The sequence below is a fragment of the Ochotona curzoniae genome, unplaced genomic scaffold (assembly GCF_017591425.1).
Source record: "Ochotona curzoniae isolate NIBS_2020 unplaced genomic scaffold, NIBS_Ocur_1.0 scaffold_2453, whole genome shotgun sequence".
NCBI lineage: Eukaryota > Metazoa > Chordata > Mammalia > Lagomorpha > Ochotonidae > Ochotona > Ochotona curzoniae.
In genome coordinates, this window is record NW_024467094.1 from 7,258,576 (window position 1) to 7,272,438 (window position 13,863).

The 13,863-nt window shown below is 57.6% G+C and overlaps 1 protein-coding gene across 1 annotated transcript; it reads left to right on the top strand.

Moving 5' to 3' along the window:
- Positions 1-1,454: 1,454 nt before the first annotated feature.
- On the top strand, positions 1,455-11,937 carry ALOX12B (arachidonate 12-lipoxygenase, 12R type). Its single transcript, XM_041000781.1, has 15 exons — positions 1,455-1,638; positions 2,392-2,596; positions 6,438-6,519; positions 6,616-6,708; positions 6,832-6,954; positions 7,150-7,253; positions 7,449-7,621; positions 7,763-7,906; positions 8,779-8,982; positions 9,139-9,225; positions 9,462-9,631; positions 10,004-10,125; positions 11,092-11,192; positions 11,389-11,559; positions 11,758-11,937. The coding sequence occupies exons 1-15, from the start codon at positions 1,492-1,494 to the stop codon at positions 11,935-11,937; spliced, it is 2,106 nt and encodes a 701-aa protein (XP_040856715.1). The 5' UTR covers positions 1,455-1,491.
- The last annotated feature ends 1,926 nt before the right edge of the window (positions 11,938-13,863 follow it).

Here is a 13,863-nt window from a genome sequence, read left to right on the forward strand (position 1 = left end):
CTGCATGTTTCACTGCTGCTGTGTGTGTGTGTGTGTGTGTGTGTGTGTGTGCACTTTACCAAACCCAGGGACCACATAGATGAGTAAAGTGTAAGCCCAGTGTCACCTCTGTCAGAACCACATCCTGCCCCTGCATGGCTCCCCCATTCCAGAGGCTCTCACCCATTAGCCTTCTGAGAAGGGCCTGGAGGGGTAGCGGCAGGGAGCAACATTGTGGCACAGAAGGTTAAGCCTCAGCTGACATCCCATAGGACCACCGGTTCAAATTTTGACTGTTCCACTTCCCATCCAGCTCCCTGCTATTGCACCTGGGAAAGCAGCAGAAGATGGCCCAAGTGGTGGGCCCCCTACACCCTTGTGGAAGACCTGGATGGAGGTCTGGTCTCCTGGCTTCCCCTGGCCCCTAGCTGTTGTCCCCATCTGGGGAGCAGAACAGTAGAAGGAAGCTCTCTCTCTCTCGCTCGCTCTCTCTGTCACTTTGCAACAGCCTGTCATGGCTGTTCTGGACCTCCCATCATAGATGACCCACAGTATCCCCTTAACAGCTGGCTTCATCCACTCCCTCTAACCTCCTAATAGTCTTCCATTTTAGTGGTCTTCGTCTCTCTGAATCCTAGGGTAGGATTCTCTCTTACGGTTCTACTATGTGACCAGTTCAATGTTTATCTTCATGCTTATACCCCAAATTATTCTCCATCTGCTGATTTCATGTGCAGCCCTGGTCCCTAATCTGCTGAGTGACTGAGGGCCCCCAACCTCCCACCCTGACTCGTCCTTGCTCCCTGTAGCATGTCCTGAGGACCCCGCATGCTCCCACAAGACCCCCAAGCCCTTGCTTGAACCCTGGACCACACAAGCTTGGTTTTCCCGCCTTGGTCCTCATCTGCTTCATTTTCCGGTGGGAAACCATCAGGCAGCTGGACATCAAGGTGGTGTCTGTCATGGCACCTCCCCTCTCCCACTCCTTGAGAGGCCCCAGAACCAATGCAGGTCACCGCTGCCCATTGGGGGCCCTGCTGGCCAGTGGGACCAGCGCTGTGGTCAATGGGGGTGAGTAGGAGGAAGGAGCTTATTAGGCTGATAAAGATCTGAGGAGCCGCCCAGCCTTGTCCCCCCTCTTCCCCGAGGCCCTGGCTCAGGCGGGGACTGGCTCCCCGCCCTGAAGCTGCCTTCATCCACGCGGCATCCTCCATCCGCCCTCTCAGAGCCAGGCCCACAGAACACTGCCCGCCCTCTCACCCTGTCAGCTCCAGAGCTCCTGGCCCAGACGCCTGCCCAGTGCCACCTGTGACACCCTGCCCCGGGCCCTGCCAGGGCAGCAGCTCTTCCAGACTCCGGGTTGCCAGCAGGCCTGTCTTTCCTGGCTCCCAGCTGCTCCTACTCATCCTCTTCACCCAGGCTGACCCTCTCCTGGCTTCCCCAAGCAGCCTGTGTGGCCCCCATTGTTGCAGCCAGGATTGAGCCCCCTTCTCGTCGCCTGCAAGAACAGCCATGGCCACCTACAAAATCAAGGTGGCCACAGGCACCGACTTCCTGTCGGGGACACTGGACTCCATCTCGATGACCCTCGTGGGGACTCAAGGGGAGAGCCACAAGCATCTGCTGAACCACTTTGGGAGAGACTTTGCTACAGGCGCGGTGAGTGTGTGTGTGTGCACGGGAGGGCAGGGGGGCTGGCCTGGCTGTGGGACCAGGCCAGCGGGGAGTGGGGGACCTCCCACGCTGACCCTGAGCCTCTGCCCCTGACCCATGCCTTTCCCACACCCCCTTCCTCCTTCCTGCCTCTGCTTCTCTGGCTCCTCCTCTCACCCCTGCCATCCCCTCATTGCTGTGACCCTCTGTCCCCTCATCTCTCTCCCCATTCTTACTCACTCTTGCCCCGTGGGTTGCATCACCCCTACCAGTGGCTGGCATTTGCATTGGATTCTCAGTGACTTGTTGTGGCATCAAACCAGCCTGTCCAGTGGGAACCTGCCTGCCCTAGGAAAGGCTGGCACCTTTCATGGGTCTCTAATCCCCTCAGGCCTGACGGGGTGTCAAGCCCAGGCACACTCTCCTCCTCCATGGCCTGAAGGGGCCTCAGTTTCTGAATCTCCACATCTTCCCCCATTGATCAGTGGACACAGGGCCAGGTTCTGCCAGCTCTCATCATTTCACCCTGCCTGGGGTCCCCATGGCTGCCCCAGCATCAAGGAACTGAAGAAGGGGTACTGGTCATCCATTCCAGACCCAGCAGGGGAAAGTAAACTTGGAAGAGGCAGGGGGAGCCCAAGACTCAGGAGCCATGACTATTCTGGCTCCATCGGGCTGCCAGCAAGGGATTGCATGGGGTCCAGGGAGGGCTCGCCAGCCAGGCTGAGCCACGTGTCGCTCCTCCCTCACCTCCTGCAGGTGGACGACTACACGATGCAGTGCCAGCAGGACCTGGGGGAGCTCATCATCGTCCGCCTACACAAGGAGCGCTACTCTTTCTTCCGCAAGAGCCCCTGGTACATTAACTATGTGCAGGTGTGTGCCCCCGACGGCCGTGTCTACCACTTCCCCGCCTATCAATGGATGGATGGCTATGAAACGCTGGCCCTCCGTGAGGCCACAGGTAAGCCCTGCCTGGGCTCCCACCGGGCAGAGGTGGTCCCGTTTGGAGAGGAATGGCAGCATCCCTCGTGGGACACCCCCTCTTTCTCAGATCACTGAGCAGCAGGTGGCAGTACCCAATGCTGCCCTCAGGGCCCTGGAGGAGGGGAGCACATGCTGTGGGGTGGGGTCTGGCAGCTGAATGCATGCCCCCCCCGACCCCATTACAGCATCACACCTTCCTGGGGAACCCTAATTCTCTAATACAGAGGATGACCTGTTTGTGACGTAGAATGGCATGTGCCACACCTCCCAAACCACACATTGCTGGAGCCCCACTAGCAGGTTCTGGGGCTCTGGCAGGCTCACTAATATAGCAGACCTGAATGATACAGCAAGCTCCTGCATTTTCATAGTGCCTTGGTTTTTCTGACCAAGCACATCTCTTTCAGGAAGGCTCTGCTCCACCTGCTGTGAGCCGCTTGTCCCTAGCAGGACTCACTGTTTCTGCAAAGACACCCCCCCACCCAACACACACGCACCAATCCAGGACGGAGCAGCCCCATCCCACAGGAGTCTGCCAGATTGTGAAGAGCTGGTCCTTTCTCCCTTCCCAGGAGTCTCCGACCTGGGGCGGGCATCTGTCCTCTTTGCACCCCAGGCCCCACCACCTCAATTCCCATTAGCTTCCCTTGAGGGGAGGAGAAGGCAGAGCTTAGAGTAGCATCCATCCTCCGCCCCCACCACTTGCCCCTCTTCTGTCTCTCACGTTCCTGGCTGGCTGGGATTCATCCCCAAGCCCAAGATGGGGAGGAAGGGAAAGGCAGCTAGACGATGCCTGGTGGGGCAGGTGGGGATGGCAAGGGAAGGTCCTCCTGGGGACAGGGCACAGCATAGGAATAGGAGACCGGCAGGGTGAGGGTGACCCTGGTGGCTGCGCAGGAATGGGGTTGGGTGGGGTGACTGCCATGCAACACTAGGGCAGGGAGACCTGAGTCACCTTGCTGGGCCCTCGAAGGAGTGAGGCTCCCGCCCTGGGCATGAAGCTGAACTGGGTTACATCACTCCAGGCATCATTCATCCAGACACGTCGTGAGCTGAGCCACATGGAGGAGGGAGGGAGGAGACGAGGGTGGGGCTGCAGGGGTTGGCACCAGCCAGCCTTGCAGACCACCTATCAGGAGGCCGGAGGAAGATAGGCCAGCTGAACAGCTATCATATCTCAGAATTCTCCTAAACCTCTGTGTCCACATCTGTAAAAATGGAGCCAACAGCAGAAACACTTAATAAAGTTGCTGTGATAACTTCTTTCTTTTAAAAAATTTTTTTTAATTATTGGAAAGGCAAAGTAACAGAATCAGAGAGAGAGAGATTCCATTTGCTGATTCATTCCCAAATAACCATAACAGCTAGCGACGGGCCAGGTTGAAGCCAGGAGCCTGAAACTCCATTTTGGTCTCCCGGATGGATCCAGGGGCCCAAGCACTTGGACCACCTTCCAGTGCTTTCCTGGTGCAGCTGGGACTTGAACACATGTCCATACGGGGTGCTGGTGCTGTGGGCTATGGCGTTATTTGTTATGCCACAGTGCTGACTCTGGAATTACAGGCTTCTAAAAGGAGTTCAAAAAGAACAACTAGGGTGGTGGGTGGATGGATTGCATTGAGTTCCAGCCTAGATGTTTCCGCTCAGTAGAAGAGGCCTGATGATGTTGTCCTTGGCTGAAGCCACAGGGGCTGAAATGCTTTGATGTTCAGATTTTAGGGGCTGGCACTGTGACGCAGTGGAGTAAGCTGCCGCAGTCCATATTGGAACACTGGTTCAAGTCCTGCCTGCTCCACTTCTAATCCAGCTCCCTCCTAATGAATCTATGTAAGTGGTGGAAGATGGCCCAAGTGTGTGGGCCCCTGCTACTCATGACGGAGACCCCAAATGGAGTTCTGGGCTTCTGGCTTCAGCTTGGTCCAGCCTGGGCTGCTAGAGGAATCTGGGGAGTGAACTAGCGGATGGAAGATCTCTCTTCTGTCTCCATCTTGTAAGTAAATAATTTTAAGAAAACAAGTTTAGGTTTTATTTAGAAGCTATGCACAGATGTGTGTGCGTGGAGATTTTCATATCTATCTATTCAGGCAGCTTGTCCTTTATCCAAAATATCTGGGACCCAAAGCATTTTGAATTTTGGAATAGTTGCATACACATGATTACCAATCTTTCAAAAGGGACCCAAGTTGAAACAAAACCCACTTCTGTTTCAGACACACCTTATGTTTACATAGCTTGGAGATAACTTCAGATGCTTTTTTTAAGGATTTATTTATTTTTATTGCAAAGTCAGATATATATATAGAGGAGGAGAGACAGAAAGAAATATCTTCTGCCCGCTGACTCACTCCCCAAGTGACCACAATGGCCAGTGCTGCGCCAATCTGAAGCCAGGAACCAGGAGCTCTACCAGGTCTCCCATGTGGGTGCAGGGTCCTAAGGCTTTTGGGCCGTCCTTGACTACTTTCCCAGGCCACAAGCAGGGAGCTGGATGGGAAGCAGGGCTGCCAGGACTAGAACCCACACCCATATGGGATCCTCGTGCATTCAAGGTGAGGACTTTAGCTGCTAGGCCACCGCACCGGGCCCAACTTCACATACTTTTAAACATATTTTTAAGATTGTTTTACAAATAATTTATTTGAAAGGAAGAGTTACAGAAATATTTTTGTGGGAAAAGAGAGAAAGATCTTTCATCTGCTGGTTCATTCCCCAAATGGCCACAACAACCAGAGCTGAGCTGGTCTGAAGCCAGGAGCCAGGAGCGTCTCCCTGTCTCCTACGTAGATGCAGGGGTCCAAGGAATAGAGCCATGCTGTGCTGCTTTCCCCAGGCCATTAAGAGGAAGCTGGATCGCAAGTAGAGCAGCCAGAACTTGAGTCAGCACCCACATTGGTCGCCAATGCTGCAGTTGGTAGCATTACCAGCTATGCCACAGCACCAGGCTCCTATATAATATTTTTAATGTGCCTTCATTTTGATTGTACTCCATCACATGAGGTCAAGCATGGATTTTTCCATTGTTCACTCCCCAGATGGCTACAATAACTAGGGCTGGACTGAGACACATTCCTGGAACTTCTTCTGGGTCTCCCAAGTGAGTGGCAAAGGGCCCAAATCCTTGGACTGTCTTTGCTGCTCTCCTAGCTGCATTGGCAGGGAGCTGGATCAGAAGTGGAACAGCTGGGACTCCAATCGGAGTTCCTGTGGGAAGCCAGCACGGCAGACAGCGGCTTAATCTGACAACTTCCACCTCTAGATTCTGGATTTGGGGGTTGCATGGTGTGACAGATTTACCATCGGGGTGTTCTAATATTTCTCAGCAGAAACTACAAACTGTGACACCGATTGAGTTCAACAAACACTGTAAATTTCACTCTGGTGAATTTAGAACCCATGATCCTACTGTGAGGTCTCCAGCCCACTCCCTGTGCATCTGCAGGTGTGGGGCAGGGGCGGGGAGCGGGGCACCATCTCGAAACCCACCGCCTGGCAGGGCTGCCTTCGTGCAGCTGCAATCCTTGATCCATGTGTAGCACCTGGTCCATGGAAAGTGCCGACAGCTGCTGCTCAGTGCCATTTCAGCGGGGCCTTCTGGCGGGCCTGGAGGGGAGAAAGGCCAGTTCCTGGCCATCTCCTCTGCAGGTGCTGGAGGGAAACATCTTCCCCATCCTCAATTTGGGCCCCCAAGAGCTGATCTGCGGGGGGTGTGGGTGGAGGGGAGGACAAGCTGAACTCCGGTTCCTTGGAGTGGGGCAGGGCAGGCAGGGGTGGGCACAGGTTGGGGGCAGCCCTGGAGCCTCCTCCTTGGTCCTTGACAGGAAAGACAGCAGCGGACGACACGCTCCCCATCCTCCTGGAACACAGACAAGAGGAGCTTAGAGCCAAACAGGACTTCTACCAGTGAGGAGGAGGGTGGCTGGGAGGGGGTGCCTACAGGTCGGGGTGGGAGCGAGGCCACCCGTCAGGACTCCTCACCCCTCATCTCTCCCTCTGCAGTTGGAGGGTCTTTGTTCCCGGCCTGCCCAATTATGTGCACATTCCCAGTTACCGTCCTCCGGTCCGGCGCTTCCGAAACCCCAACCGGCCTGAGTAAGGACCCCAGGTTGTGCTAGGCACCCCACACCTCCCACCTTGTGGCTGGTCCCTCCCTGTTCCTCTTCTCCGACTCACCTCTGTTCCCATGACCCAGGTGCCCTGCACTTCTCCCTGCAGGTGGAACGGCTATATCCCAGGCTTCCCTATCCTCATCAATATCAAGGCCACCAAGTTCCTGGATTTGAACCTTCGCTATTCTTTTGTCAAGACAGCCTCCTTCTTCTTCCGGCTGGGGCCCATGTGAGTGAGGCGAGGGCCGGGGCTCCGGGGTTGGCTTGAAGTCTACCTCCAAGGCAGCCTCGGACGTGGCAATGGCCAGGAAAGGACAGACACATGGACGCAGCAGTGGCCTCAAAGCATGGGGTGGTTCTTCACGTGCCACCTGCCACCTGCCCCAACCTCACCCGGCAACCTCTCTGATGGCTCATCTCCTAGGGCGCTGGCGTTTAAAGTCCGCGGCTTGGTGGACTGCAAACACTCATGGAAGAGATTGAAGGACATTAAGAAAATTTTCCCTGGCCACAAGTCCATTGTCTCCGGTATGGAGCGGGGGGCATCCCTCGCTAGGACGGGGTTCGCTGGGGTCGGGCGCGCCCTCTGGCGGCGGCTTGGGAAACGCCGCCCTGCGCGCACTGCGAGCGAGGCTGGGCGGGCTGGGTGGGTGGGGGACTTGGGTTAGCTCTTTGGACACATTCCCGTGCCTGTTTGGTGCCCATTATCTTCTTGGGGTCTAGAGTACGTGGCCGAGCACTGGGCAGAGGACAGTTTCTTCGGGTACCAATATCTCAACGGCATCAACCCGGGTCTGATCCGCCGCTGCACGCGACTCCCAGACAAGTTCCCGGTCACCGACGCCATGGTGGCCCCGCTGCTGGGCGAGGGCACCTGCCTGCAGGCAGAACTGGAGGTGAGGAGACCCCGGCCCACACACCCCGCCTCTCTACCCTCGCCATGCCCCCGTCCTTGACCCCAAGGCAGGGGGTTCCAGGAGAGGCCTGGGACACCCCACCTGGTACCCTGCTGCTCGCCCATCATGGTTCCTCTGTAGAAGGGAAACATATACCTGGCTGACTACCACATCCTGGAGGGCATTCCCACCGTGGAGCTCAACGGCCAGAAGCAGCACCACTGCGCACCGCTCTGCCTGCTGCACCTGGGCCCAGACGGCAACCTGATGCCCATCGCTATCCAGGTGCCCGCCACGGGGCCTGCTGGGAGGCCTTGCGTATGCTCAGGGGTTCCTGCATGTTGGGTGGAGCCTCTGGAGTGTGTCCCTGTGTGTGTATATATATATACATGTATATATATATATATACATATACACACACACAAATATATATATGTATGTATGTATATATATACACATGCATATGAGAAGTCTTTAAAAAGTTAATGGAAAACGCACTGTATGCGTGGGTTTGCACCGCCATAAGCATCTCCCAACTGTTTTCCGTGAGCTTTTGGAAATAGCCCAGCCCAGCGTGTGGCCCTGTGTGTGAGCCTTTTGGGGTGCCTGCAGGTCCTTACTGGCCGCATCAGGTGCCTTTGGGGCCCTGTGAGAGCACGTGTGGGGAGAGTGCCTGGCGTGTCCTTGTGTATAGGAGGTGGCTCTGGCTTTGTTCACTCACCTGCTGTGCTGTAGACATCAAGACGGGTCTGGCAGGAGGGAGAGCCATGGGGCTTCCTTCTCAGGGGTCTCCAGGAATCTGAGTCAGACACCTCTTTGGGGTAATCAGCCAAGTGAGCTCTTGGCTTCATGGTGGAACCACTCTGTGTGTGTGTGTGTGTGTGTGTGTGTGTGTGTGTGTGTGTGCGCGCAGAGAGAGAGGCTGGGCACTTTGTGCTGTGCATACCTGAATGTGGTGGCCACAATGGGGAGGCAAGGGAGGCTTCTCTGAGGCGGCAGCCTGTGTGCTGGGACCTGAAGGAGGAGTAGAGACAGGAATCGAACGGAGGTGAGGCAGCAGGAGGCACAGCAGGTGCATGTCAGGGGGCCTCAGAGGGATTGAGTCTCCCTCCTGCCACTCTGCCCTACCCAACCCTCCCTCTCTCCCCGACCCCCAGCTCAGCCAGACCCCTGGGCCTGACAGCCCCATCTTCCTGCCCAGCGATTCCGAGTGGGACTGGCTGCTGGCCAAGACGTGGGTGCGCTATGCCGAGTTCTATTGCCACGAGGCCATCGCCCACCTGCTGGAAACCCACCTCATCGCCGAGGCCTTCTTTCTGGCCATGCTCAGGCACCTGCCCATGTGCCATCCCCTCTACAAGGTGTGGATGCCCTTGCTGGCCTCCCACAGCCACATGGGATGCCCAGCCACCAAAGGGGACTTCAGGGGGACACCTGGGGACCCATGAGGGTGAGGATTCCCAAGGGAGGGTCTAAGGGCACCCCCTCAGGGCTCTGTATTCCCCCCCCCCCCGCAGCTGCTCATCCCCCACACGCGCTACACCATCCAGATCAACAGCATTGGGCGTGCGTTGCTGCTCAACGAGGGTGGACTGTCAGCCAGGGTAAAACCCCAGCCCAGGCCCAGCAGGATGTTCTGCCCACCACCAGCCCCCACTCCGTAGTCCAACTACAGTGGGCTGCCTGGGATTGGAGAGTGGGCGCGAGGAAGGGGCTGACCGGGATTGGGTGTGTCCCTGGGGCTGGAGAGGTTCTCGCTGGATTCCTGGAGGACCCAAGGTGGTTGGGGGACCCCAGGCAGGGAGTCCAGCCTGCTCTACCCATACCTCCTCTCCATCAGGGCATGTCTCTGGGCTTGGAAGGTTTTGCGGAGGTGATGGTGCGAGCCCTGTCACGGATCACCTATGACAGCCTCTACCTCCCTAACGATTTTGTGGAGCGCGGGGTCCAGGACCTGCCCAGATACTATTACCGTGATGATAGCCTGGCTGTGTGGGATGCCTTGGAGAGGTGAGGTGGGGACAGCAGCAGGGGACTCTGGGGGGCTCAGGGCATTGGAGGGTGTGTGAAGAGTCTTGGCATGCTGTCATCCAGGGTTGGCCTTGGGGACAGGGTCTAGGGCTCCTGTGTCCCCTCACCCACCTACTGCTGAGGCCTGACAGACCCCTCCCTTCCTTCCACCCCTGTGGGGTCCGGGTTGCCTGTGGACTTGCTCTAAAGATCTCACCTTGCCTAGCTACTGGTTCACTTCACTCACCTGACAGCCCGGGGCAGCTCTGGGGTCAGCCAAGGCCAAGGCCAGGGCATCAACAACGAGGTGGGGGCGGCAGGCCCAGGGAGGGGGTGGGCAGGATGCAGACTGAGGCCCCGTCCCGTGGGCAGGTATGTGACGGAGATCATCACCTATTATTACCCGTGTGACGCGGCCGTGGAGGGTGACTCGGAATTGCAGTGCTGGGTGCAGGAGATATTCAAGGAGTGCCTCCTGGGGCGTGAGAGCTCAGGTACAGGTTTGGGCACTAAGCGAGGGCCAGGGCTCAGGGGCAGCCCCCAGACTGGTGTGGGCTGGACTTGGGAGCTTGAGCTCTGTGGGAAGTGGGGCGGGTGGGGGGACACACTAGACTGTGTGAGCTGACCAGGGACAGTGGAAAATACCTGCGGTCCCACACGTGGGTAACACTCAACTGATGCCTCACAAGTGCCCACTGTGGGATGCTGTGCCAGCCGTGAGGGAGGCCGAGAACAATGCGGCAAGGGGGGACCTGCCCTCAAGCTCGTGGCTGAGCAGAGGCGTCTTTCTTATCTGTGAATGGGCAGCTGCATTGCAGCAGCATGCCCTAACTGCATCCGCTGAAGGAGCCCTGGAGAGGGAAGGTCAGATCTGAGGTCCGCTTGGCTCCCATTCCTGCCACCTGGAACTCAGGATGGGCAGCAGGCAGGGTTCAGAGGCTGTGAGGACTGTGGGGGATCCAGAACATTCCACAGCTAGTTGGGGGCTTGAAATGACAGGACCTGGTGATGGGCCTGAGTTCGGGGTGGGGTGGGGGAGGGAGGAGCCGTGACTCCCCGGGTTTGAGGCTTTTGTTACCTGGATGTGTGTCAACCCTGAGGATTTGGTGCTAGGGGAGGGGTGGGTAGGGGAAGCTGTGCTGAGTCTGGGTGAGAAAACCAGGACCCTTTCCAAAAGAAGGAAGCCCCCAACCTCACCTAGGACCAGAGAGGTGAGGACCACCACCCTCCCCCGCCCCAGGGGAGATGGGAGATGTGAAGGCCCCACTCCAGGAGGTGCCAGAGCAACCCTGAAGGCCATCTGGCTGTGGCCACCCTTGTGGTCTGAACAGTTATGGAGGCCTGGGATTGTAGCAGGGACAGCTGGGAGTGCTGGCCAGACTGGGCAGGCTGGGCTCCATGGAGCCCTCTGCCAGCAGCCAGGGCGAGACTGGCCTCTCCCCCAACCCTCCCCACTTCAGGTTTCCCCAAGTGTTTGAGGACCGTACCCGAGCTGATTCGATATGTCACCATTGTCATCTACACCTGCTCCGCCAAGCACGCAGCTGTCAACACGGGCCAGGTACCTGCGCAACTGGCCTTGCGCTTCCTCTGCGCGGCCCCAGGGCTTTGGGGTACCTAGATCCAAACAGCCTCAAGCGGATACCACTCCGCCTGCAGGGGTCTCAGGTCATGGTGGGTGGGCAAGGGCAGGGTGGCGGCGGGTGGGGGAGCCCAGGGGCGCGCTGAGCCAGAGCCCCGCCTCTGCCCACCTTTAGCTGGAGTTCACCGCCTGGATGCCCAACTTTCCCTCCTCCATGCGGAACCCACCAATGCAGGCCAAGGGCCTGACCACCCCGCAGGTCTTCATGGACACGTTACCGGATGTGAAGACTACGTGCATCACCCTGCTGGTGCTGTGGACCCTGAGCCGGGAGCCCGACGACAAGGTGTGAGGACTAGGGGGTGCGGGAGCAGAGGTCGTGGGGTGCAGGAGCTGGGGCCTGGGGTGGGGGCGGAGGACCAATGCCAGGCGCGAGGGGGAGGAGCAGGGATTAGCAATGAGGGAGGAGGCAGAGAGCTCTTGGGGGACTTTGGGGTGGTGGGGGCGGCCGGCTCCGTCCCAGCCACCTGGCCCTCGCCCGCAGCGGCCCCTGGGCCACTTCCCCGACATTCACTTTGTGGAGGAGGCGCCACGGCGCAGCATGGAGACCCTGCGCCAGCGGCTGGCCTGCATCTCACACGGCATCCGCCAGCGCAACAAGTGCCTGCCCATCCCCTACTACTACCTGGACCCGGTACTCATCGAGAACAGCATTTCCATCTAGAGACTCTCCCTGCTCGCCCTTCCTCACCTGCTGCGCGCCTCCGCCCCGTTTTCCAATAAAACGACTTCAAACTCCGCCGCGCGCTCACTCAGCGATGTTGTGGGCTGCACCACCGCGGGGGCCTAGGGAGGCACCAGGCAGAGCCGGGTCCACGACCTGCTCCCGAAGGCGCCTACAGATTCTGGCTGGGTGGCTTCGGAGGCGCCTCTGGAGGTGAGGTAGGAGTGGGGGCGACAGTAAAAAGAAAAAACAAAGACAAAAAAAGGCAGCCACTGATGCGACCCTGTTCTTTCGACTGTCAGGATTCCAGGCCATATTAAACCCCGCTACCAAGGGACTGAATCCACTCAAGCCCCACCCACTTAGGGGACCCCCATCACTTGAGATCCCTTAACAAGGAAATACAAGCTACCTGTCAACCCAGACAAAAGATTACCAGCCTAACCTAGGGGCTCCAGACACCACCAGCTAAGAATCCACCAGCCACACCCCTAAGTCACACCCACCAGCATCCCAGTCCATCTCCCAGCCCAGCCCGCTAAGTAAACACTCCAGATCATCCACTGCCTTCCCTCCAACTTCCCGCTGCTGGATCCTGAGCGCTCTCCAGGAAGCTGAGCTAACCGTTCCTGCAGCCCCTGCACCTCACTCCCCCACTTTGACAAGAACATGAATGCATGGCTCATGGCATTAAGCTCAGGAGGGCTGTGCCACAGCGTTAATCTGGTGGTAGCAATGTCAGGGTATTCAGGCTCCCAATTCAAACACCCCTAAACTCAGGAAGTCTGAAGCTAGGTACATTCTTCCAGAGTCCCCCACCATCCCTCACCTGGTTCCTGTGCTCAGCTGTCCAGGGCCTAAGGAAGCTCTGGGTGGGAGAGGGCTGGAAAGAGTCAAGCTGGGATGCCAGGGGCTGCTGTCATGGAAGGCAGAAGCCGACGGGGGGTGGCGGGGTGTGACCTCGCATGAGCCTACATGACCCAGGCCCCTCACTCAGAGTCCCTGCTGGTTGCCTGGTCTTGTTGGAGGTGGACAATATGGGTGACAGAGTTGTACGTTCAGGTACGCATGGCAACCAACAACTGCCAGCCAGCACTGTTCCCACTGGGGGAGTGTGTAGCAAGAGGCCAGGGAGACCAGCTGCCCAAAAGGGAAGCAGCTTGAGACCATGGAAGGCAAATGACCACCCAGGATGTGAGCCCCCGCAGCCAGGCGGCAAACCCAGGGCCTGGGGCCAGGCTGGATTGGCAGGTGCACTTCCAGTGGCTGGCCAGGTTCTTTCGTTTTTCCACCTGAATCACAGCTGACATTGAAATAATAGTTGTCTGGCTACAGCCCCTGCCTGGTCTGCTTCCCCTCCCCCCAGCTTTGTGCTGCTTGTGGCAGGACTCGGGTGTTCCTGTGTGGGGAGGAAAGGGGAGCTGAGGTGCTGCAGTGAGTGGGTCATTGTGGGAGACAAGAAATGGGGAGCCCCCTTGGGCCCGGTGCAGTATGCAGTGACTGAACTCCTCACCTTGCATGTGCTGTGATCCCACTTGGGGAGTAAACCGACAGGCATCTTTCTATTTCTTTCTCTCTGTATGTCTAATAAAATAAATAAATCTTTTTTAAAAAAAGAAAGAAAGAAAGAAAGAAAGAAATGGGGAGCCCCGTGAGATGCGTGAGAGGCAGCAGTGTCTCTCATTGGAAGCCCCAGGGTTGGGCAAGGCTACTGTGCAGGTTGCAGTGCCAAGGGCAAGGAGAAGGGGGGAACTGTTGGGGTGGGGAGCGACATGGATAAGCTGATGTTCAGAACGTACGTCCTACAGGCAACAAGCCAAATGCTCTCATCATGTCAGCCACTGGGATTGCAGGAAGCATAGGGCCTGGCTGTCACAGTCAGCCAGGGGCAGCACAGGCAGAGGGAGCAGTGGGGGCTGGGGGATG